Source organism: Lontra canadensis, unplaced genomic scaffold (assembly GCF_010015895.1).
Source record: "Lontra canadensis isolate GAN:19392208 unplaced genomic scaffold, GSC_riverotter_1.0 scaffold79, whole genome shotgun sequence".
Taxonomy (NCBI): domain Eukaryota; kingdom Metazoa; phylum Chordata; class Mammalia; order Carnivora; family Mustelidae; genus Lontra; species Lontra canadensis.
Window position 1 is genome coordinate 9,066,780 of NW_022631073.1, and position 26,226 is coordinate 9,093,005.

The following is a 26,226-nucleotide window of genomic DNA, read 5'->3' on the forward strand; positions in this document are numbered from 1 at the left end:
GCTAAGTATGGCATAATTCCAAAGCTAGAGCTCAGTAATTAACTTCGATCTGTACTTTACAATAAAAATTATCTAAACTGCGTGGTGAGCACTGAGTAACGTGCAGAACTTTCAAATCAGTATGTTGTACACCTGAAACTAATGTAACATTTCATTACAATTTAAAAAAATAAACTGTAGGGACCTGGGTGGCTCAGTCGTTAAGGGTTTGCCTTTGGCTCAGGTCTCAGAATCCCAGGGTCTGGGGATCAAGTCCTACATTGGGCTCCTTGCTCAGCAGGGAGCCTGCTTCTCCCTCTGCCCCTTCCCTTGATCGTGCTCTCTCTCTCTTTCTCTCTCTCTTGCTCTCGCTGTCTCTCTGACAAGTAAATAAAATCCTTAAAAAGACAGTAATAAAAAATAAACTGTAAACATTCTCCTAAAACAAGAAAAATATAAGCACAATACCTACTCCTAAAAATTCCGAGTATTAGTCTAAATTCAGCCATTAAAATAAACACGTTCAGGACTAACAAACCAGCCAACTAATAAAGAAGAATCAGAAAAATGACCCCCCAGGCAGACAGCAAGTGTCAAAGACACTGGACGTGCTTGCTCTCATTGCCCCTGGCTCCCCGTCTCCTGCTTTCTGTCTGTCCTGTGGCTGCTTTCTGCGAGAAGTCTGCATGTATTTTTAGGTGTTTGCTTGTGATCCTAACAGCAGAAAAAGAAAAGGGAGTCAGAGAACGAGGGATGAACAAATCGGAGAAAAACGACAGGGCTTACACACTAAAACCTCGAATGTTCAAACACAAATTACTGAGTACCCCTGAGGATACTCAATAAGGGACTAGAGACCACCATGTTCATACTCTTACTGCTATAAATGAATAGTTATTTGAAAGTATACTTTAAAATTTGATTTTCCCAACTCCAGTCACTGATACTCCCCTCAGGGTTGGTTCCTCTAATACTGACTCTCTTTTCTTTTCAAATAAGGGGGAAATTTTTTTTAAATGGCAGCCACCGATAAATTTTCACACAGATGTTAGCAAAGTAAGCCACAGACCAGGATGTCAGAGGACAGTCCATTAAGATGACAGGTACTATAATTAGGAAGTAGTTTAATAATCACCATTCCCTTACCACGACCCCTTCACCATCCGTATTCTGAAACCACATACTTCCAAAACCTAATTATGAATTTTTTTCTAATTATGAATTTTTTAAAGTTTTAAGTTTATATGTCACATATACAGTTGACCAAAATGTCATTTGGAGAGATTCCACAGAAATGTAAACCACACATAACTAAAATGTATTTAATTTTCCAAAGAAATATGTATGTAAATCACTGGCAATTTCCATAGGAAAGTGTGACAAATTAGAGATTCCACACCCTAATACATTTATTTACATGTGTATTTATGCATATGACATTAAAATGGGCAAGACTCTTTAAATAATGGAAGCATGGGAAATTCTCTCGTTGCTATCATGCAAGTTAAATGTTTATTTAAGATTGATCTTTAGTAAATACTATCACTTCTATATCACTTTAATTCACTGTAATATCACTATATTCATTTTGTTGACTGGCTAAGGATTTCTGTATCTTTCATGTACTCCTATCTTCTAAATGTGAATTACAAAAACATGAATTATAAAAGAATATCAACTGATTTAGCTTAAAAACTATAAAAATGTCAACGTGTAAAAGCTGTAAAACCACAAAAGCTGGTATCAGCAGTCTTTATACTTTGGAACATTACCCAACCTCAGTTTCTCTTGCACTTGAACAAGCTTAACAGTGTCATCTGTACCAGATGGTTTCCCACCATTAATAAATTAGACACAGCAATTCAAGAACCCCCAAAATGGCAAAATCCTGAGACTATCCACTACGTTTTTCTTAAAGCACTAAGAAACCAGTGCTGCTTATTATTTTAAATTGCTATTGCAATGAACAAACTCAGTAAAGCTACTAGGTACTTTCTAAAGAAAATTTCACGTTAAAATATATATATATATATATATATATATATATATATATATTGAATTAAAAACAATTAGTTAACACCTTTGAAGAATATGTACTTGTGCATCAGCTCAAAAAAGTGCTTTCCTGAAACTGCACAAGCCTAAAATAACTTCTCCATGTACAGATCAGATGCACGGCGTGGGTGTTTCTGTCATGTGGTAACAGGCTGTGCTGGTGCAAGACAAAAACTCTGACTTCACTGAGAACAGCTTTAGTTGTATTAACTCTTCATTGTGTTGTGATATAAATATGGAATCATTCATTTCAGACGGAAACTATCAAGTAATAACATATGGCAACTTTCAGAGCACATGTCTTTCGAGGGTTGAAGTTATTTAAGGTCAGTAAATAACTACACTTTAACAGAAACACACTTCAATTTAACAAACCTCACACAGGAACTCCTTCCAGATCCTTTCCATGCAGGCCTCTATGTGTTTCTCTACAAGTGTGTAAGGAGGAAAAAAGCAAGGAGAGGTAGGATCAGGGCACAGAACCTCTCTACTTGCCTATTGTTGTGAGTAGTAAACGCTCTCAGAAAAGTTGGGTTTTTGCATTAGGAACAAAAGAGTAGGAAAGGGCTCTTTTTTCAGGAAGCAGTAAGGCACTGCTCTTCAGGGTCTGGCTCCAGAGTCAAATGGGCTGGGTTTGGCTCACGGCTCCACCACTTACCAGCTCTGAAACTGGTAAGTTTCTCAATCCTTCAAAGCTCACTTTTCCAGATAATTTGGGTAAAACTTGCAGGGCAGGGCCTGACACACTGCAGATAATCAATACACATTCCTGTTCATCAGAAAACCAAAAGGAGAAATGCAGGTGGCAAGCGGGATGCTGGAGCACAGAAAAGGTGTGCAAGGACGGCAAGTCCCGAAATCAAGGAGGAAGAGGGGGCCAGGCAGGTTTTAGAGCCTGAGACAGACTTCCAGGGCCATGTGGACAGCACCCTCTGGCCGCCACAGCTCTCCAAATGCACTCCCTATCCCTGTGCCTCACTCCCACTCCCTCACCTCCGCTTCCTGCTCCTCTCTTCGGACTCTACCCTATGTGACAGCAATCCTGCCCATGGCCTGGAAGACAGGAAGGCCAACGCCCAGTAGCTGGGTCAGTGGCAGGAAGCCCCTTATCCTACTCAGGAAGAAAAAATATGCATTTTACCCTAGAAACATTACCGCATGCAGTGGTTAAAATCTACACTAATACATATCTTATTAGGTACATAATGGTTTCAAAAGGCATTTATGTATGGGCTATTTTTAAGAGCTGATAGTCACCTTGTACAAAGCAATGTATTCACATTATAAACACCTGTGTTTTAAACAAACTTGGAATACACAATCTGTTGGTAAACTAGAGACACTAAGCAGATATATTTTCAAAATGTAAAGATTATTTCCAGACATTAAAAATTAAAAAAAAAACAACAAATACTTACTGTAATTTTTATAGCTTTGTTCAACACATTTACCCATTCTACTAGGTCTTGCTGATCATTAGCTTGTAGGAAGTATTTCCTCATCCCTGCATTCATAACTGTTGAGAGAAAAAATTAACTACAACACACGAAATTTTGCACTTGTTACATCTAAATTTATATTTGCAGCTACTTTCTGAAAAACCATGCTAGGTTCAATACTGTGATTCTCTTGGATTTGACAAGATCATATGTAATAATGCTTTTATCACTCAATAACATAGGTAAACCTCTTATCTTTAACGGCCATGTTTTTCATGAAATTGAAATACCACTATATATTTAGCCAATCCCCTAACGATGGACATTTAGGCTATTTCTAATTTTTTAAAATCATATAAATTATCCCAATGAAACATCATGTACATGTATCTTTCCATACTTGGGTTACCAGTTCTATAGGATAAATTTCTTAACACAGATGTGTTGGGTCAAAAGGAATTCACCTTTAAAATTTTTATAGCTATTGGGCAACTTGTCTTCCCAAAAGGTTGAACCCATTTACATTCCTAACAACAGTGTATGTGAAGGCCTGTTTTGTCAAGTGCCCCACACCTGTCTTGACTATTAGCACCTATGCTAGTGAGGGACCTTGTATTCAGACCCAGGACTCTATGATATTGGAGCTGCAGTCTGTAGACAATATTTCCTACGACCCCCTGCCAGCTCGGGCCATGCTCTGCTAATGGGAGGTACTGAAGGGAGACTAGAAGGTGTGAGGGAGGTGGGGAGAGGGCACTTTCTCCTAAGTTCCTGCTACCGCTGTCCTTCCACCAGCAGCAACACACACTAGCTACTGCTCAGACGCTTCCACCACTCTCTCTGCCAGCCCTGCAGACTCCCCAGACACCCCGCATTAGCTCCATCCTGGCCCCCTTCCTAAGTCCTAGGTTCAGGTGATACTACTACCTCTTCCCCTTTCATTTCTCCAGCCGTGAGGGGGATAGTGGCCTTCTATAGTTCCTAATGCCTAGGTTTATTCAGCATTCCCCTTTGTGCTCTTCCAGCCTTCCAACAAATGGGTAACCAACTCCCCAAAACAAATACCCCAGTGTTTGAAATACCTAATGCAGACTGTTTTCCTGACTGGACTCTCACAAACACAGCAATCTTTGGCTACCTAATTGGTGAATAATCACATCTTGTTTAAATGTGAATTTCTTTGATTATTGAGACAAAGTTTTTCATGTTTCTTGGCCATTAGAATTTGTTTTCTGAGCTTTCTTTTCTTTACCCGTATTTCTCCTGAGTGTTCACTTACTTTGTGTTGACTTGGAGAGCTTTTGTATTAATCATTTCTATTTTATTTCAAGTTCTTTTTCCCAGTCTGTCATTTGCCTTTTCACTTTGCCCATGGTATCTTTTATCAAACAGGAATATTCTACCAATCTTTTCTTTTTCCTGTAATGACTTGAGCTTTCACATATTAGAAAATCTCCCCAACTCAAGGTTATAAAAATAAACACCTTGATATTTTCAGCACTCTTTTATATCTATGTCTTTAGATCTAAAATCTTAATACATTTGGAACTTTTTGTACAATTTAACTTACATATACCTGTTTAGTGACTATTTGTATGAAGCAAAGCATACCAGCATACACAGTTGTCTACCAACTATCCCTGTCAACCCTTGAATTAAAGCTTATTAATTATATTTCATGTGCATTCATTTTTAAAAACATAAATATCATTCTAGGAGCTAATGCACTTCAACAGCTACACTGCTGCAATTCTGAACTATGAAAATAACTTCCAAAGTTATTTCTCAAATGCACAGGACTTTGAAATTAGAACTGAGACCAAGACACTAAACCAGAGCTTCCTTGAACTGAGACAAGAATCTGAGCAAAGAAGTCAGATAGTCCCTTGGGAAGTGCTATACGACAACTGGTCTGGAAACTAAAGAAATTTAGAACACTGTAAGTCAGTTCTTTTATATCTTACTAGAGACTGGAGAAATTCTAAATGCCATTAGCATAAACTAAGATAAATGAGTAGCAGAGTAGGATATGTTAACACGCCGCTTTTATTTTTAATTTCTAACAACTGGCAAAGCACTCTTTTACAACCTTGTTCCAACTCGGGCTGAGGCTGAGTTCCCCCTTCCTCCCCCAATGGTTTCTTCCCTCAACACTGTTCCGGGCATCTGCCCAGATCATCCAAAGGGTCTGAAAATCTGAGCACTTGGTACTACGCTGGACCTGCTATAAAGCAAGTGCTTAATACATCTATTTTTGAATGAGTAACATCTACATAAGGACTTCTTTTAAGGGAAAAGGAGCAAATACAACTCTCAAAAAGATTCTTAGCAAACCCTGCACTCCCAATAAAAATTCAGGTGCTTTATTATTGTATATAGTGCATGGCAGGAAGGGGCATAATGATATGATGGGAAGGAAAAAATCGGAGCCTGGAGTCACTCAGACCTGGCCAGCTCATGCACTCGACTAGCAATGTCGTCTTGCAAAACCTATGCAATCTCTCTGAGCCCCGTTTTCTTCATCAATGAAATGGATGCAACCCACCCATTCGTGGAGGGGTGGAGGCAAGAGATGTGAAGAAACTAGGACAGTACTTGGGACAAAACAGAGATCATCCTCCTCATCATTATCATCTGGAGATTTCCAAGTAAGAACGCACTGTGGAAAATGTAAAGCAAATTACTGGGAAGGGGCATATTAACAACGCTGGGAGGGAGGTGGGGACAGAGAAAGAACAAACACCAGAATAAAACAAAACTACATAAAAGCTGTAAGTTGCCACGCTTTTAAATCAGGGGCTTCACAGTGTATGATGGCTCCAAACCAGACGCTGGTGTTCCCACTACCTCTTCACTTGAGTACTTCTTTATTTTATTTCAAATCTTTTTTTTTTTAAGATTATTTATTTATTTATTTGACAGAGCACAAGTAGGCAGAGCAGCAGGCAGAGGGAGAGGGAGAAGCAGGCTCCCCACCGAGCAGGGAGCCTGATGTGGGACTCGATTCCAGGACCCTGAGATCATGACCTGACCCAAAAGCAGCCGCTTAACCACTGAGCCACCCAGGAGCCCCTTCATTTCAAATCTTCACCATCGAAGTGAACATACTGGATGCTCATGCAAACATGAGCCTGACTGCAAACAAATGCCATCTCACAACCCAGGAGCAACCTGGGTTATGGTTCGAATGCAGTTATGGACCACATGGTGATGCGACGCTTTCCACATGCCTTCCTTGTCAGTGTCTCTCTTCCCTCTGTTCTTTCTCTGTCCTCTTCCCTTAGTCAGATGGCAGATTTCCTTAAAGGAATCTCTAATTTTCTCATTTCTCTCCTCTCATCTTTGTCTCTGCTCTACTTTTAGATTTTGACTTTTTCTTTTGAGTTTTGCCATTGTCTTGTGTCCCTTTTCCTATTTGACAGTTCTCTCTCCTCAAATGTCATGTAATCTTGGGCTGTCTATTCATACTTTCAAAAACAAGGTACTAAAAAACTGATTGGAAGCTCTCCTGAAGATCTGTAGGGTTGCTAACTGCTGGACTTTACTACACAACAAACTCCTCTAGTAGAAATGCCCAGATGTCGGTACCTACAGCTCTCCTGTCTAGGGTAGGCAGACTCCCATCCCACTATGCCTGGCTGCCCAGTGCTCCAGGACTGGACACAGGAAAAGGGTGCATTCAATGGGCGGATCTTCACTTAGTCCTCCTATCTTCAGTTTCATGCCTCAACCCTCTCCTACTCCCCAAGCACAGAGCCTATTTCTTTTTTTTTTCCTTTTAAGTTTTTACTTATTTAAGTAATGTCTACACCATCATGGGACTCGAACTCATGACCCCAAGATCAAGAGTCATGTGCTCCTCCGACAGAGCCAGCCAGGCACCCTTCACTGATTCTATTTCTAAACATAGTACACATGCCATTTCTTGCTGGGATGGTGGAAGGGAGGCTGCCTAAGCCAGATGGAAGCAGGGACCAGAGGCTATCCCTGACACAGACATCCAAACGTAGTCCCTGTTTCAGTCCCTCCTCTTGTTGACTCCCCAGAGAACACCCAGAACCTAGCTCCAGCTGGAGTTGGCATGGGGAGCAGGACCCTGACTGGCGAGCTCTCCACTGGCCTTTGCTGCAACCTGCTAAGTTATTTTACGTTCCTCCACGCACTTCCCATCTGTCTACACTGCAGATTACAGATGTCTGCCAGGTTCATCAAAGATGATTGGAGTGTTTCTTGTCACTTGTTTTTGAGCAATCTGAGATGGAATAAAGGCAGGAGAGTCTTTGTGTTGCCATTCTGAATGTAAGTTACGGCCTCTGCCTACTTCTCTGAAGGCTAGCATTTTAAGAATCTCTTTTCTATCCCCTCTAGTAGTAAAGACTAATAAACTACTGGCAAAACAAAACTCTTAATCTTTGACTCCAAGTAAAATCACCCATTCTAAATACTCCAGTAACTGAACCTCACATCTATTACTATATAATCCTATTCCTTCAAACCTCGGGTTTGAGATTTACATTAAAGACTTTCAGGAGTATATGCTTTACACATTCTAAAACACAAAGTACTCTGTTACTCGACTTGCCCCCACTAGCTTTTCACTCACAAAGTCTGAGGTATTTTCCTATTTAGTAACCAAAATTATAAATTTGTAATAAAAACATAAATTTTTTTTAGTTTCTTAATGGTGATAGAAGCCTTACAGAGAGGGGCGCCTGGATGGCTCAGTGGGCTGGGGCCTCTGCCTTCGGCTCAGGTCATGATCCCAGAGTCCTAGAATCGAGCCCTGCATCAGGCTCTCTGCTCGGGAGGGAGCCTGCTTCCCTTTCTCTCTCTCTGCCTGCCTCTCTGCCTACTTGTGAACTGTCAAGTAAATAAATAAAATCTTAAAAAAAAAAAAATTAAAAAGCTTTACAGAGGATTCTCTGAACAGCTACCTTACATCCTGCTCATATCCTGTTCTCTTGCTGGATGTACATGACTGCCACGAGCTGTTATCCCTAACACGATGCCTAAAGAAGAAACCTGCCCTTTACAAGCAAAAAAGAACAAGGAACATTAACATCAACTCTACCACAAGAAGCATCTACTCTCACGTAAAGCATGCCAGTTGGCCACTCTGAAATGTCTTCCCATCACTAGGTTCCACGAACATGCTGAGGGCACACCAGTTCCCCCAGCTTCAACTACGACCCGCTATCATCGCAGGTTCCAAATTCCTCCATTCCTGATCTTCAGGCTCCATCCAGTCCTCGATTATTACCACCACAACATTTCCATTTGGTGTTTCCCCGCCACATCACACTCCTCACCGAACATTTTACCCAATCCAGCTCTCCCTGACTCCTCATTTCTTTACTAGAAGTGAACCTACCAGAAACCTCTCTCTTCTTGCACATCCAGTCACCAAGTCCCTTCACGTCTCCTGCTAGCGATGTCTGTCCTTCCTTCCACTGCCACCACCCAGATTCAGTCCCTTAAGGACTGCAGTTTGGGAGCCACTGAACTAATCTACCTGCATCAAAACTCTATCCATGCAAAAAACTTCCTTCACCTTATGTCAGCTTTCTAGATGCTAATTTTTCACCTCTTGTTTACACACACACACACATGCACACGCACACACACATCATGTGTCAACATGTTATACCCGGACTCCCACCTGCCCTTTTACTTTTTGGTCTGTCGCCATTCGTTCCCGGCAGCTTCACGGAGTGTTCCGGTGCCCGCGCACACCATGCTCTTCTCCCGTGCATGTCTCTGTCCCTGTGCCCCCACCCCACCCCCCTGTCTCCCCCATGGCAGAGGATGATCAAGGGTAGGTGGCCACTGACTCTAGGGTCTCCTCACCCAGTGTGGCTTCCCCTGACTCCCCAGTGAGGATGTGAAGCTCGTCTGTGGTCCTTTCTCTGCTGACGGCAATAAATGCGATGATCTTGCCAGCTACGGTGTCTGTGAGACAAGGAGCCTGTGAGGCTCTTAAGGGCGACGACTGCTTCTTGTTGCTCTCCCAGCCCCAGGGCCAAGCAGAGTGTGCACACACTAGACATTCACTAGACATTCACTATTTGGATCAGACACCCTCGACTACCTCCACCCCCAAGCTATAAACTCCTCAGCACCCACAAGCTGAAAACCAAATCCTTTCCATTATTTACACATTTATGATAGAATAATACAAGGTAGAAAGTTAAGAATTACTGGAAGTCTTGCTGGCGGTGATCACTATATACAGTAGCTAATGACTACATCCAAACAAGGGAGGCGCTGGGACTGGGCTGGACACAGGAAAGAGGCTTCAAGGGCAGGGGAGTTTTATTTCTTCACCTGGATGGTGGTTTCAAGGGAATTTCCCTTAGAATAATCCATTAACCCATAGGTTTGTGTGTGTGGTTTTCAGGGACTGTTTTCTTTTACAGCATAATGTAATTATATTAGCCAAACTTTAGTTAACAAACATACAGAAAATGGCTACTTACCAAAACAGAACTCAGCCTTTGGCCTTAGCTTAGTTGCATCGCTAACCTAACAAAAAAGAGAAATGTGTCACTCCCTTCTTCATATGCGAGATAACCAACTTTAAATGCTGCATGAACGTGCACATTTATGATTTCCCAATAATAACATGTATTTAGCAAACAGATCTAAAATTAAACTTTTACGGCTACTGAGAAAGAACTGCAAATTAAACACAGAATACGGCTCCCAACTGTGAAATGTTTAAAACAAATGACACTTCCATGTTCCTTCTGAATATTTACTCAAAGGAAATGTGAAGAAGTTGAAAGTAAACCATTAAAAGTTTTATGTAACACACAGAAAAATTCTTAGTTTAACATAATTTTCACAAAATACCCTCAGAATACTCTATAGAGAAACTCTGAATTCTTTCCAAATTGCATATTTCTAAATTAGCTGTGAACCTTTAGAGATAATGACTGTGGGTAAGGGGGAGGCTGTAATTAACCAAGCCCCCAAATCCAGAAGGTATTAATCTGCAATGAGGAAATGAAACCAAAATGGCACTGGATCCTCTTGTAAATGAGAACATCTTGGGATAATGGGGTCACGCTGCTAAATGCAACACACGGCTTTCAGAAGGTGAAACAACTAGTTGCACCTGGTCGCTGTGACCCCCCCCCCCCTTTAATGAAGTAGCCTCTTAGAAGCCCATTCGTGACTATCACCACCTGCTGTCCGGTGACATCTCATTGCAGCATCTGTTTTGTACCTTCAGAAGGAATTCTAAGTCTGGGGTTCCTGACTGATCCCAACTACAAATTCACAGCTCTGAGTCACACTGGAATTTGTTCCAGGAATAAATTCTGGAAAAAGGAGGCATATTTAACGCAGAGTACAAACTGTACAATTCAACCTTTGGGAAAGCTGTGGGACAGAGATTAAAGTCAACAGAAGTGCACAGAGAAAGTTATATTTTAAAAGGGAAACAGACGAGTTGGGAGGCAGGTGGCCAGTCAGGCTTACTTGCTTAGTTAATACTTTATTTTTAAAAAGAGCTCCCATTTTTAAAAAGACCAGGCAACAAATGACTGAAAAGATACAAGCATATCGGCAATCTCTCCCTCCACTGCCTATTCCTCATCACTGCGCTGAGAGTCAACAACTCCTGGCGGCATCCTTACATCACCGCACACTTATGCTGCAGACAAGCAAGAAGACCGGGGCGGGGGGGCGCCTACAGTTTATTTCGCAGTGGAATTTTATGCTTCCTAATAATAATCACTATAGAATTTAAACTCAAAGTACCCTAAGGCATTTATAAAATGTATTAATTTACAGAGACAACTGAAGTATATTTAAACAATATTCATCTTTTGCAAATTAAATAATACGGTTTTAATTAAATAAATAATAATAAAATGTTGCCCTTTAAATATGTAACCTTTTTGTGCACGGGCTGATTCTTTTTGTTGTTGTCAACTAGAACAATATTGAGAACAAAGTACTTTGTCTATAAAACTGTCTGTCCTTTAAACAGAAGCACACTTGTAAACCTGTCTTCTGTTGAAGACCTTTGCGAAGAAATTCCAATACATGCTTAATAGTACGCACACACATATGACTCCATGCTACTCTTCACATCTCATAACTTAAGTCATCTACAAACATTATTTTGTATAAAAACCCCAGAGGTTTAGGTCCTCAACTTCTATCTCGCTTCCCAAAACACCGATAAAATCAAGGGGAGGAAATACCTGAAAATACCAAACCTAAATTTTTTAAAAGAAAAACAGTATTACAAAAATTCCAGAAATATCAACAGCAAGAAAAGAGAAATTAGAAGAAACAAAGTGAAATGAAGGAAAAACCATTGTTTCCTCATGAAGATGGTTCTTATTTTCTTCAAAGTAAAACATAAATAAAAAGTCAAAGGTAATGGGATTAAAAGTTGGAAACAGTTTAAATAAATGCAAACTCAGAAAACATCTTCTTCAGGTTTCCCAAAGATAGAACCTGTTAACTTATTTTTGTCCTTCTGATGCCCTTCCAATGTCCTGATGGCCCAATCACAGAAGTTAATGTTAACTTTTGCAATTTGCCAAATACTCTTCCGAATTTTATAAAAGAAGTTCCTACCCATAGTGAGCAAGTACTATTTTCAGCATGATATGACCCCAAACCTCATCACTAAATGACATAGAAAGGAAGCTGTTCTTTTGATTATTCATACTCTCAATTCAGGCATGAATATGAAACAATACAGAAAAACTACCTTTGAAATGTAGGTAAGTTTAATGGCTCCCACACGTGATGATCCAGAAGGTAAGTTCTGGAAACAAATTATTAATATATAATTAAAATCCAACATTATTAATTTATTTTATATTATAATGTTCTAAACGTACTAGAAAAAGTTAAGAAATTAGGTTTTTTAATATCACATTTTACAAATCAACTTTTTTAGTTCAAGTATTTACAAATCAAGTTGACAACTGGATAACAAAACCAAACTCTATTTTGTTCCACCATAATGCATTCTATAACTAAAAGGCTATTTTTATCATTGTGGCCAAACTTTTCGTTAAAAGCCATAAATGCAGGGTTGTAACATGGTATCATATAGGGTTGTAGTAAAAAACAGTGGTTTGGGAACTTGAACTGAGAACCTACCTATATAGGACCTAAATTTAAAAAGTAGCAAATAATTTATACTGTTAAGAATTTGCACCATTAACAAAGGTTTGTGAGCATTCTGTAATCAAATCAAAATTGTACTTTAATATATCCTGTAATATAATAAACTGGATGGATTATAGAGGGGGAAGATGGAAGCAGGAACACCAGATAAGAGAGTCTGGAAAAAAAAAATAAAAGAATATAAAGGAAAACTCGACAGAATATTTTAAAAGTAAAATTAAAACAGTGTTAACATTGAAAGCTTCCTCCACTGCAGATTAACCAAGATCAACTTTTTAACTAACTTTATGATCATGTACATTAAAAAGAAAACCTTTGACTTTGCTTTATGAATGATTAGGAGGTACCTTTCTCAGACCTCTCTATAAGCTTACTGGAAACAATTAATTATATGAAAGCCGAGACATTTCAAAGACTTAATTAAGATTCCCAAACATAATTACTGGTTATTGTTGACAGGGACAGATCTTTTCAAAATTTTCACTCCTATGTAAACTGCATTATGTTTTGCTTTAAACTATATACTACATTCAAGCTTCTAAATATAAACCATAAATATGTATATAAAATAACATTCTAATTTTTAAGGTATACTGTTAAATTGTTCTTATATAAAATGTTTTACATTAAGAGGTTGCTTTGTTGTTGTTTTTTAATTTTGGATTAGTCAATGAAATGTTAAAATGCCTTCAAGACCTCCTAACTACTAAGTGATTTTTTTTAAATACTACTAACCTTCCATTCAGAAGTGTTATTTTTCTTTTAAATCCTCCCAAAATTTAATCTTTTAACTAGCTTAATACAGTTCTATGTCCTGTATGGGGAAGAAAAATGAGAAGTATGTCATGGCCGCATGACATGAAGGGTCATAGATTAAACAGTGGCACAGTATAGGGAAATGTAAGTAGCTAAGAGATAAAGAATATTCAAAATACCTAGTTTCTATGGATCAGTGAGATTACTGCCAAGTTCGACTACAAAAAAGTAGGTTTCAAAATCTGTTCCCTGACAGTGAACAAGAAATAATCAACTAGTGGCTTTTAAAATAAAAAGGGAAATGAGCCATTTTTCTTATGAGTTCCTGCACTCCTTTTGCCAAAATACTTCTTTCAAGTTTCTTCAAAGTCACTTCCTGAACAGATACTCAATTATTTAATTCTCCACCATTACCCACACCCTCAACAAAATACAGAAAGCTCCAAATGGATCTCTAGTAATACACTAGAATGGATTTTCAAACCAATGGTTAGTGGTAAAGAAAGGAAAATAGAGGAAGAATGGCTCCTATAGACAGGTGAGCTAAACTGATTTTTTTTTTTCATATCAGGGTTATTATGACTAGCATAAGTGTGTTACACTACCGTAACATAAACAACTAGATTGAAGCAGATAGAACTTGTCATTTTTCAGTAGATCAAAATGGTGGTATACTGGCAATTTCATGTGGTTCAACCTAAGGTAATCATCCTAGTAAGACATTTTACTAATGTTTTCATTAAGAGCTGTAAGTCTTAATACATTTAAAAATGACACAAAGCTAGTATACTGATGGCTAATCCACCAGTTGCAGAGTCAAGACTGTAAAAGATTCTTATCAGTTAGAATGAAGAGTTAAAATTCTTAAGAACCAAATAGAAAGACAGATTTAAAATTCTGTACTACATTCATAAAAACCATGGAAATCTGGCTTTTTTTTTTTTTTTTTAGATTTTATTTATTTATTTGACAGAGATCACAAGCAGGCAGAGTCAGGCAGAGAGAGGAGGAAGTAGGCTCCCTGCTGAGCAGAGAGCCTGATGCAGGGGCTCCATCCCAGGACCCTGGGATCATGACCCAAGCCAAAGGCAGAGGCTTTAACCTACTGAGCCACCCAGGTGCCCCAAATCCGGCTTTTTAAAGAGTTCATGTTGGGGCACCTGGCTGGTTGAGTCAGAAGAGCACATGACTCTTGATCTCGGGGTCATGAGCTCAAGTTCCATGCTGGGTGTAGAGTTTCCTTAAATAAATAAACGTTTTTTTTTTTAAAGATTTTAATTTATTTGAGAGAGACAGAGAGAGCAAGCAAGTGAGCAGCAGTTAGTGGGAGAAGCAGACTCCCCACTGAGCAGGGAGCCCAATGCAGCACTCGATCTTCCTGGTTTGTCAGGAAGGACCCTGGGATCATGACCTGAGCCAAAGAGACACAGCCAAAGAGACGCTTAACCAACTGAGCTACCCAGGTGTCCCAATAAACAAACTTAAAAAAAAAAAAACACTGCAACTCTTAAAAAATATATCAGTTCATGTGAGAAAGATCTAGCTGAGTGCAAACTTTTAACACACACCCTCCCTGCTACAGCCACAGGGAACTATTCTCCATATAGGCACAGGCCTCCTTGCTTGGACTTCTTGCCTGTGCTATTCTATGAGCACTGGAACACCCACTTCTCCAACTACCGGCCAAAATCATATCCACCCTCTGGGTCAATTTTGAATGCTACGACCTCCATGAAGACCATTAACTGATTCAAAATTCATGTTTCCTTCGGTGTAATAAAAATAGTCCATTTTGTGCTCACTTCTTCTAGCTCTAAGTGGGAAGTGCTGATAAAAGGATGAATTCTGAGGGGAGAACCTATTATTATGAAGAAAGAGAAACAACCAAGGAGCTTTAAATGCAATTTGGAAGAATCCGTATGTGTCAGTTGCCCAGATCTTGTGAAGAGAGACAAACCAGGAAGAGCACAGGCCAGAACTCTGCAATGTCTCGTGCAGGTGAGGAGAACCAGAAACCAGGATCTAGTACCCAGCAGTGAGAGGGAGTCAAGGGGAATTAAGTTACTTTCCACTTTGTGAAAGAGAGTTTGGGAGGGGATTGTGCCACAGATAAAAAGGTGGAATAATAAAGGGGAGAAATCTGATTTCTATAAAAAATATAAAAGTAAATAAACATGGACTTTTGATTTCTGCTGACCTGCTCCTTCTTCCACGGACTCTGGCCCAGTAAGTAAAGGTATTAATCATTGTAGTTGCATAGCCAGGTTACTACCACCCAAGAAAGGTGGTTACACCCAGAGATAAGGGAGTAAAAACAGTGTCAGTAAGCTCTATAAGAATAAGGATAGAGAGTAGACAGTTCCTAGGAAAAAGTCTCAAAGTCAGCACTCAAATAATCTACACTGAATTAAAATACAAATTATCCTCTAAGATTTGAAAGGTCGTGTCTGGATAAAGGACTAAACTTACTTTATGGAGAATCAGGGACAGGGTAGGATTAATGGGGAGCAGATATAAGCAAAGAGATTTTGGCTCACAGAAGAAATAATAATGAAAGTGTCTCAAATAGCATAAGTACTTTTTCATAATGTGTAATTCAACCAACAGCTAAAGTGAAGATCAGGGATAGACAGGCTTCCTGCATTGAAGAGGAGGTGGAATTTGTACTACAGTCCCTTACAACTTGAACGCTATATAAACAAATATAAACGCATTAGTACATAAGTATTTTGTCTAACCAGAAGTACAGGGTGGTAAAGAACATTAGATTTCTTCTCAGGGGGTCTAGTTCCTTCTCCGTGAAACAGAATGGAACCTCCCACCAGTCCCCACTCCTCCCTTGACTCTAAGTTCCTCACCCACTAGACAGAATCAGCTTAAACGTTTGCTAGGGACTCAACCTTGCAACATCCATCCCAATTTGAATGAAGAGATTCACAGAGGGAGAAAACTTAAAACTACTCATTAGATGATCTCTAATCCAAGGTCTTTCACAGATCTTAAAACGGAGATTCTAATTTTTAATTTATGACATTTCCCCAATGATTTGAAAGGCAACAATAAAATCCAAGTGCATTTCAATCCATGAATGGCATTACACGGCTGACTCTCAAATCTGTCACCACAACATGAAAGGGCTACACATGTGTACAAGAGTGGCAACTAGCTCAGGTAGTGTCTTTACCAAAAGACAGCTGTCTCTATCCCAGAGACAGTATCTTAAATTTAAACGATTTCAGAATTTTCTACCAGGGACAGCATTTCTCGAGGGGGGTGGGACACATATACATATGCACAAATAAACTTAGTTTCATCTGAAATTCAAGTAAGACAGCAGGGGTTGAACATGCAGGACAGGAAGAACGCAGCCAGGAGAAATAAATCTAAACATAGATTGTTTGGGAAAACAAATCCTAACAGCCATACAGTATGTTAGATATATTAACAATTAAGATTCTTGTGTGATTTGAAAAAAGGTGACCATCTGGATTTCACAAACCTGTGGGTTATCCATGTACCATACAAAACTATCTTCTCTGGTATCCAGTATGAAGTACCTTCGAAGGAATTTCCCACTGTTTTCATTTTCCTCGATGTCTAGAAAACCACAAATGCGATTCTGACGATCCACATAAGGCATTTCTGAGCCTGAACATTACACTGTAAAATAAAACATTTGACGGTAAGTACTTCTCAGTGGACTTCAAACCTACAATGTGCTATTTACAATTTGTTTAACAAAGAGCCTCCTTCCCAACATGAGGTGGATATGTACATGTGAATATGTACAAAGCATGGGCAAAACCATTTTTGAAATTAAGCTTATTGTGAGTGGTTACTAAATACAGCTATACATACTGACTGGAACAAAGAAGAGCGGTTCACCTCCACTGAATTAACTGACCTACTTTCTTCCCTAAACACATCCAGATGAGCCAAAAAATTAGCTATCCAAACTTCAATTTCCTCACTTATAAATCCAGATAATCTACCTTTCATATTATTACAGAGTATTTTTAAGTTCACAGAAAAACAACAGCTAACACTTATTGGCCACTAACTAGATGCTAGGCTCTGTGCAAGGTTCTTCTCCGTGCGTTTTCTCACTGAATCCTCAGAACAGCCCCATCAATAGTAATCATCGTCCCCATTTCACAGATAAGACTCAACACTCACAAGGGAAAGTGACTCTCAAAGATTAGAGAACCAGTAGCTAATAAATGAAAACATGAACCCATATTCTTGGGCTCTAAAGCTTATATCTTAACATATACACCACACTTTCTCTAAAGCTCTTTGAACTGCTAAAACTAAAATGAATCAGAGTAAAATTAATTAACACCATGAAAAAGAGAGATAAACAGGTATTATGTGCCTCCTGAGGGAAGACACAAACATCACCTATAAAGTGAATATGTAATAAGAAAAAAAAAGTTTTTATCTGAATTGGATCCAGTCTCTAGATCTCCCTATGTCAAACCACCAACTTACAGGAAATAAAGAACACAGAGAAACATAGTAAACTGCACCACAGGGTTTCACTCAGCCAAAGCCAGACTGTGGGAAACAGCAGGACAAAGAGCCCAATTTCTTCAGTAAATAATTATGGGGAGGAAAAGAGGAGAAGAGAGAAGTTACAGATTAAGAGACTTCAGAAACAGACGTCCAGAAACGTCATATTCTGATTCTTACAGTACTAAAATTTCTGTTGTACTGATTAGAGTTAAAAACCATGACCTGACTAAAAAGCAGAGTTCCCAGCCAAGTTTCTTCTCTAGAAATGGCACGTATGTGACTCCTTCCTCGTGGATGCAAGCTGCAGACTGTCCCTATTCCGGCTCTTCTAGAGCTGGCACCAACAGCTTTCGGCAGGCTGAACGTATACACGTAACTAGTTCTTTACATAACGGCTCAAGGTTGTTTCATCCACAATGAAAATTCAATTAGAACACATCCTGATACACCGCGTATCTAAACACTACTCTGTACGCATCCAGAGCAGTAGTAAGACACACTAAAAATTTTTAAACAAAATTATCCACTAAGGTCATGTATGTGTATTGTTATAAATATCTGGCACTTCGAGAAGATAATTCCTTTAATGAACTTACCAACATTTTTAAAATTTCTAAAATGTGATCAAAACTTGGAAAATTAATACACTATACTAACATACAGACACACCTCATTTTTTTGTGCTTCACTTTACTGCACTTCCAGACACTGTGTTTTTTACAAACTGGAAGTTTGTGGCAAACATGGAGCCCAGTCTACTGGCACCATTTTTCCAACAGCATCTGTTCACTTGGTGTCTCTGTGTGGCACACCGGGTAATTCGCACAATATTTCAAATCTTTTCATTATTACAATATTTGTCCTGGTAATCTGTGATCAGCGATTATGACTCAATGAAAGTGCAAATGATGGTTAGCATTTTCTTAGGAAGAAAGGGTATTTAAATTAAGATATGTACATTGTTTTCTTTAGACGTAATCCTATTGTACACTTAACAGACTACAATATAGTGTGAAAGTAACTTTTATATGCACAGGAAAACCAAAAAATTAATTTGACTTGCTTATTTTGGTATTTGCTTTATTGTACTAGTCTGGAGCCTAACCCACAATACCGTCCAGGTGTACCTGTATCCAACAGTAAAAACTATCCACCTGAGTGGTGCCATGAGGACAGACACACACCAAAGGAATAGTCCTGGGACCCCAGACAAACCCATACCTATATGGCCAACTGATTTTCAACAAAGGTGCCAGTGTCATGCAACGGGGAAGATTTGACCCCTCGTCACACTACATGAAAATTAACTCAAAATAGATTAACAGTCTGAATGTAAGATAGCTAAAACATGGAGGGGTGCCTGGGTGGCTCAGTGGGTTAAGTCTCTGCTTTCGGCTCAGGTCATATCTCAGGGTCCTGGGATTAAGCCCCGCATGGAGCTCTCTGCTCAGTGGGGAACCGCTTCCCTTCCTCTCTCTCTGCCTGCCTCTCTGCCTACTTGTGATCTCTCTCTCTGTCAAATAAATAAATAAAATCTTTAAAAAAAAAAAAAAAAGAAAGAAAACATGGAGGCTGATATTCATGACCTTGGATTTGGCAATGAATTATTAGATATGACACCAAAAATATGAACAACAAAAGAAAAAAATAAGCTAAACTGGACTTCATAAAAACTAAAAGCTTTTTTTTCCTTTGAGAGAGAGAGTGTGCAAGCAGGGTAGTGAAGGGAAGAGAGAAACTTAAGCAGACGCTGCACTGAGCTAGAGCCCGACACTGCGCTCGATCTCAGGACCCCAAGACCACAACATGAGCTGAAACCAAGAGTCAGACGCTTAGCCCACTGTGCCACCGAGGAGCCCCAAAACTAAAAGCTGTTTTGCATCAAAGAACATCAAGAAAATGAAAGAAGAATCTACAGAATGGGAGTAAATGTTCACAAATTACATATCTGACAAAAGTCTAGTATCCAGAATATATAAATAGCTCTTATAACTCAATAATAAACAATCCAAATAAAAAATAGGCAAGGACTTGAAAAGTCCTTCTTTGCCCAAAGAAGATATACAAATGGCCAAACAGAACACAAAAAGATGCTCAGTATCATTGGTAAATAAGGAAATGTAAATCAAAACCACAGTGAGATACCACTTTATACCCACCAGGATGATGATAATTAAAAGAATGGAAAGTAACCAGTGTTAGCAAAGACGTGGAAAAACTGGAACCCTTCACACTGTAAAATGGTACAAGAGCTGTATAAAACAGTTTAGTAGTTCTTCTAAAGTTGAACACAGAAATACCATACAACTCAGCATTTCCACTCCTAGATATACCCCCAAAAGAAGTGATAACAGCTACTCATAACTATTAATAGCAGCACTGTTCACAAGAGCCAAAAAGTGGAAACAACACACATGCTCGTCAACAGGTGAACAGTTAAACATGTGATCCATCCAACACAATGGAATATTACGCAGATACAGAAAAGAATGAAGTACTGATATAATAATCCAATAAAAAGTCCAGAATATTTTATAAAAATAGAGAACATGATATGTATTTTATGATATATACTGAAATGCAAATGACCTAGAAAAGCCCAATCTATGGGGCACCTGGGTGGCTCAGTCATTAAGTGGCTGCCTTTGGCTCAGGTTCTGAGACGTCCTGGGATCTAACCCCGTGTCAGGCTCCCGGCTAAGCAGGGAGCCTGCTTCTCCCTCTCCCTCTGCCTGTTGCTCCCCCTATTTATGTTCCCTCTATGTTTCAAATAAATAAATAAATAAATAAAAAGCCAAATCTTTTCCCCAAAGAATGGAGTAGGATTACTTACACTATTTGATTTTAAGACTTACAAAAACGCTATAGCAATAAAGACAATGTAGGACAGATTGGGGGAAAAAAAAAAAAAGAAGAAGAAGAAGATAAATCAGTGGAACAGCTTAGAATCCAGAAACAGACTCTTAAATATATATTGTCAGTTGATTTTCAACAAAGATGCCAAGGCAATTCCACAGGGAAAGAATAGTCTTTTCAACAAATGGTGCTAGAACAATTAGGTATTTATGTTGGGAAAAAAATGTAACAAAATTAATCACAGACCTAACACAAAAGCTACAACAATAAAGCTTCTAAAAAATATATAGGAGAAAGTGTTCATGTCCTTGGGAGTACACAAAGATTTCTCTTAATTAAGACACAAAGAGGATGAGCAGTATACAAGTTGTTATATTGGACTTAAAAAAATTAAAAACTGCTCTTTGAAAGACACTGTTAAACCAAAAGACAAGTCACAGGATGAGAAAAATATTCAGTACATATATGTGTATCAAATAACTGATATCAAAGAACAGGCAATAATTATTATAATTCAATAGTAAGAGAAGTGACCAAACAGGAAAATGGCCAAGAAAATCTAAAAAGACAGTAACAGTCAATGAAGACACAAAGAGTAAACGAGCACATGAAAAGATGTTCACGATCATTAGTCAGGAAAGCACTGCCAATACAAACCATGAGATACCACAACAAACCTAACAGAATGGCTAAACCAAAAACAAGCCAAAAAACACCACCAAACCTGACAATATCAAATGCGGACAAGAAAGTGGAACCAGTGAACTCCCTCTCATACGCTGCTGGTGGGAAAGCAGAATGGTGCAGCAACTTGGACAGCTTTCACAGTTTCTCGTGTAGTTAAACATACCACTACAATATGACCCGGCAATCCGACTGTGAACTGAAAGCTGTGTTCGCACAAAAATCTGTACAAATGTCTACAGCAACATTACTTATAACTGGTAAAAAGCAGAAACAACCCAAATGTCCCTTGACCCATAAACGAATAAACTGTGGTACAACCAATGATGGAACACTGCTTAGCAACAGAAAGGAACAAACCATAGATACGTACAACATGGGTAAATCGCGAATCTACCGTCGCTAAGTGAAAGAAGCCGGACCAAAAAGGCTGTTGGGACAGGGAACAAATCAGTAAATGAAGGGAGGGGCTGGTAAATTTTGTAGTGATGGAACCGTTCTGCATCTTAATTGTGCTGGGATGTATCACTCACTACGCAACGCATTCATCAAAACTCAGGCCCATACACCGCAGAGTAAACTCTACTGCCTACGAGTTAAAAAACAAAACAAACTACAGTGCTAAAAAATAGATCAGAATTGCTAGGGCTTGCGGGGCACCTGGGTGGCTCGGGTGGTTAAGTGTCTAACTCTTGGTTTCGGCTCTGGTCATGAGACAGAGCTCTGCACGGGGCTCCCTCCGCACTCGGCAGTGTGTGCTACAGATTCTCCCCCTGTGCGCCTCCCCTCCTCTCTCTCTCTAAGATAATAAATAATAAATCTCGGGAAAAAAAAGAATTGCTAGGGCTTGGGATAAGGAAAAGGACCACAAAGGAACACAAATCAAATTTTTTTGATGATGTAACTGCTGTGTATCCTGACTGTGATGGAGCTTACACAATTATATGCACATGTCAAAACTTACAGAACTGTGCCCTAAAAGGAGTAAAATTTACTATATGTAAATTATACATCAATAATCCTGAATTTTAAAAAGATACCATATACACTCACCAGATGGCTAAAATTAAGCTAAATGACAACATGAAATGTTGTCAAAGATGTGGCGCATCCAGAATTTCTGTACTGTTGATGGGAATGTAAAATGATACAACCACTCTGGGGAAAGTTTTGGCAATAAAACCAAAATAATACACCTAACCTCTGACCCAGCCATTCCATTCCTAGGTATTAATGCAAGAGAAATGAAAACCTATATTTATGCAATGACTAATTCACTAATATTTAGAGCAGTTTTATTTCTAATAGCCTCAAACTAGAAACAACCCAAATGTCCACCAACACATGGAGATAAATAAAACGTAATTTGTCTATACAATGAAATACATTCTACTGTGTAAAGGAACTATAACCACATGCCACAATATAGTCAAAACTCATCAAACTGTAAACTTTAAACGGATACAGTTTATTGTATGTAACTTACAGTTCCAAAAAGTTAATTTAAAAAATCCAGTAGCAATAAAAAATTCATTGATAAAACTGACCGCGCATAACTTTTTTAAAAAAGCTTTTGCATGGCAAAAACCCGATAAGCAAAGTCAAAACCAGTAGAAAATATTTACAACTTACATCATCATAAAGTGCTAATCTCCTTAACATGTAAAGAGCCTGCAAAAAAAGTCAAGGGAAATATATCAGAAATTCAAGAGAAAAATGGGCAAAATGCATGAACAGATATTCTGCGAAAAAGATATAAAAATGGCCCTTAAAAATAAAAAGATGCTTGACTTCATTCATAATAAGAAAAATCTCAAAATAACAGAGATACAGTAGGCATTGCCACTGACACCATAAAAAAAAGGCAAGCAGACTTCATGTGCCTAAGAACATGATAGCACTTACGAAACACCTCTGAAAATAAAATGCTTGAATGTGACCCAAACCTCTAGATCTAACTACCAACTGACAGGGAACACAAAAAACAGGGAGAGAACATGTTAAACCATACCACGGGTATTCAAATAGCAAAATCCAATCTCTCACTCTTTCTCAAGTAAATAAAATAAAATCTTAAAAAAAATTAAATAAATTTTAAAAACACTGACATATTTAAGAAAATTGATATTAGGGGGCCCCTGGATGGCTCAGTCGTTAGGCATCTGCCTTCAACTCAGGTCATGATCCCGGGGTCCTGGGATCGAGCCCTGCATCTGGCTCGCTGCTTGGCAGGGAGTCCCCTTCTCCCTCCCCCTCTGCCCCTGCTTGTGTTCCCTCTCCAGCTGTCTCTCTCTCTCTGTGTGTGTCAGATAAATGAATGAAATCTTTAAAAAGAAAAGACAACTGATATTAGGATACTGCCTAACTGTATTAAGAAAATGGGTCTTTATTTTCAGTGTGATAATGTTAATTATGGTTATGTCACCAAGAAAATGAATCCTTACCAGAGGTATCTACTGATACATAAAGTAGTACCTGCAAAATCTAGGGGTAGGGAATGAAGGAGGCATGGCCTGGCCTGATAGTTGTTGGAACTACTTGATGAGTACTATAGTTATACAATTCTAGACTTTTGTGGATGTTCACAACCCTTCGTAATAGAAAAAAATCTGTGTTACAGAGAGATACCATTTCTCACCTATCAAACTGGCCAAAGTCAAAAGCTTGCCAATACACTATATTGGTGAAGTTATTAGAACACAGGGACTCTTACATTGCTCATGAAAAGGCAAAATGGTGCAACCCTACTGAGATGAATACAGCACTATTTAATAAAGTCACACATGCATTTACCCCATAACCCAGTAATCCCACTTGGTATTATTAATTCTGAAACCATTTTCAGTTTTAGTGTTCGTAAACTAAACGAAGTAATGTTCGTATCTGTTCATGCATTTTGCCCATGCCCTAGGTGAGCTCACTTGTTTACGTAAGTCTACATACAGATGGCTTCCAATAGCGGTCTCCAGCCCTGGACATCCAGCTGAACCGCAGACTCATGTATACAACTGTCTACGTATCTACTTACTTATCTAACAGGCATCTCAAACTTAAACAAACAGCCTCAACCATTCCCCTTAGAAACCTGTTGTCTCCGTCTTTCCCATCTCAATAAACAACCACTCCCTTCTCCCAGCTGTTCAGGTAAAATATCTTAGAGTCAGACTGGAATGAATCTTCTTTCTCTCTCATTACACATCCAATGGATCAGCAAATCCTATTGGTTCCATCTTGTAAATATCCAGAATCCCACTACTTCTCATCACTTGCCTTGCTGCCACTCTGGTCCAAGCCACCGTCATCTCTTAGCTAGATGACTGTTCCTTGCTTCTGCCCTTGCCCACTTCACTTTATTCTCAACACAGCACAGTGATTCCATTAAGACATAAATTTAAGTGTTTATTCAGTAAACCCGTATTACTACTGGCCAAGCACTGTTCCAAATATTTAAATATTAGCTTAATATTTAGAACAACTTTACAAATGAAAAAACAAAGAACAGGGAATTTTAAAAATTACTTGCCCAAGGTCACAGGTTTAGGAAATGGCACAGCTCAGATTCAAACCAGAGGAGTCTAGCTCTGGAGCCCAGATTCTTCAATACTAGGTAATGTCACCCTGTTCAAAACTCTTCAACTTTGCTTATTAGAATTACCAAGGGATTGTTAAAAATCCTGATGCCAAGGTTGGACATCCCCCATCCCAATTCAATCAGAAACTCTAGGAGATGGGGGGTGCCTGGCTGACTCAGTCAGAAAGAGATGTGACTGCTAAGCTCAAGGGTTCTAAGTTTGAGCCCCACGTTGAGTGTTTAAATCATTTAAATAAATAAAAATTAAAAAAAAAAGAAAGACACTCTAGAGATGAGATCTAGCCATTAGTACCTTTTTCAATCTCCCCAGATTAATTCCAGTGTTCTTAAGAACCATTGTTTCAATGTGATCTCATCTCATTCAAGTAAAAAACCAAAGCCCTTACAAAGACATACAGGCTTCACCTACATGTCCCATACCTTATCCCAGTCCCCCCTTGGTCACTCATCTGGCTACTGTACTCCCTATGTCAGACAAGCTTCCCAGTCAGGGCCTTTGAACTCAAATATCACTTTCTCAGAGAAAGAGTGACACCCTATCTTGACACTATCTAAAATTGCAAATGTGAACTGTACTGCTGTACTGTCCTGTCTCCCTTTCCAACTTTATTCTCCTTGGCATTTGGGGCTAACAAACAATATCATTTACTTACTTACCTGTTTCTTGTCTGTTTCCCCACACTCGAATGTAGGCTCCACAAGAGCAGTGATTTTTTTTTTTTTTAACTATTGTTTCTTCAATGCTTAAAACAGTGCCTGATACATGGAAGGCACTCAATAACTATTTGTTGAATGAAGTATTAAGGAGCCCATAATGATTCCAACAAATACTTTCTTCCTCCACAATGGTTTTATTCAAGTATAATCAGCACAGAGTGTTATGTTAGTTTCAAGTATACAATATGGTGATTCAACAATTCTATACATTACTCAGTGCTCATCACAGTAAGTGTACTCTTGACGCCCTTCACCTACTTTACCCAGCCCACGCCCACCTCCCCTCTAGCAACCACCAGTTTGTTCCCTGTATTTAAGAACCTGGGTTTTTTTCTGTTTGTGTCTTTTTTCTTCGTTCATTTGTTATGCATCTTAAATTCCACATGAGTGAAATCATACGGTATTTGTCTTTACCAGACTGACTTATTTCTCTTAGCATTATACCCTCTAGATCCATCCGTGTTTTTGCAATGAATA

The 26,226-nt window shown here is 38.9% G+C and overlaps 1 protein-coding gene across 4 annotated transcripts in view; it reads right to left on the minus strand.

Moving 5' to 3' along the window:
* Positions 1-26,226, minus strand: part of PLEKHA1 (pleckstrin homology domain containing A1) — a 54,067-nt gene that overhangs the window by 22,754 nt on the left and 5,087 nt on the right. For 3 of the 4 annotated variants that reach the window (XM_032882153.1, XM_032882155.1, XM_032882154.1), the window contains exons 2-5: positions 16,885-17,045; positions 12,205-12,261; positions 9,950-9,995; positions 3,453-3,550 (exon numbers count right to left, since the gene is read on the minus strand). In XM_032882153.1, coding sequence (XP_032738044.1) covers positions 3,453-3,550; positions 9,950-9,995; positions 12,205-12,261; positions 16,885-17,025 — 342 coding nt within the window. In that variant the 5' untranslated portion in view covers positions 17,026-17,045. Of the gene's footprint in view, positions 1-3,452; positions 3,551-9,949; positions 9,996-12,204; positions 12,262-16,884; positions 17,046-26,226 lie in introns of those variants that run through there. The other variant, XM_032882156.1, reaches the window with a different exon arrangement.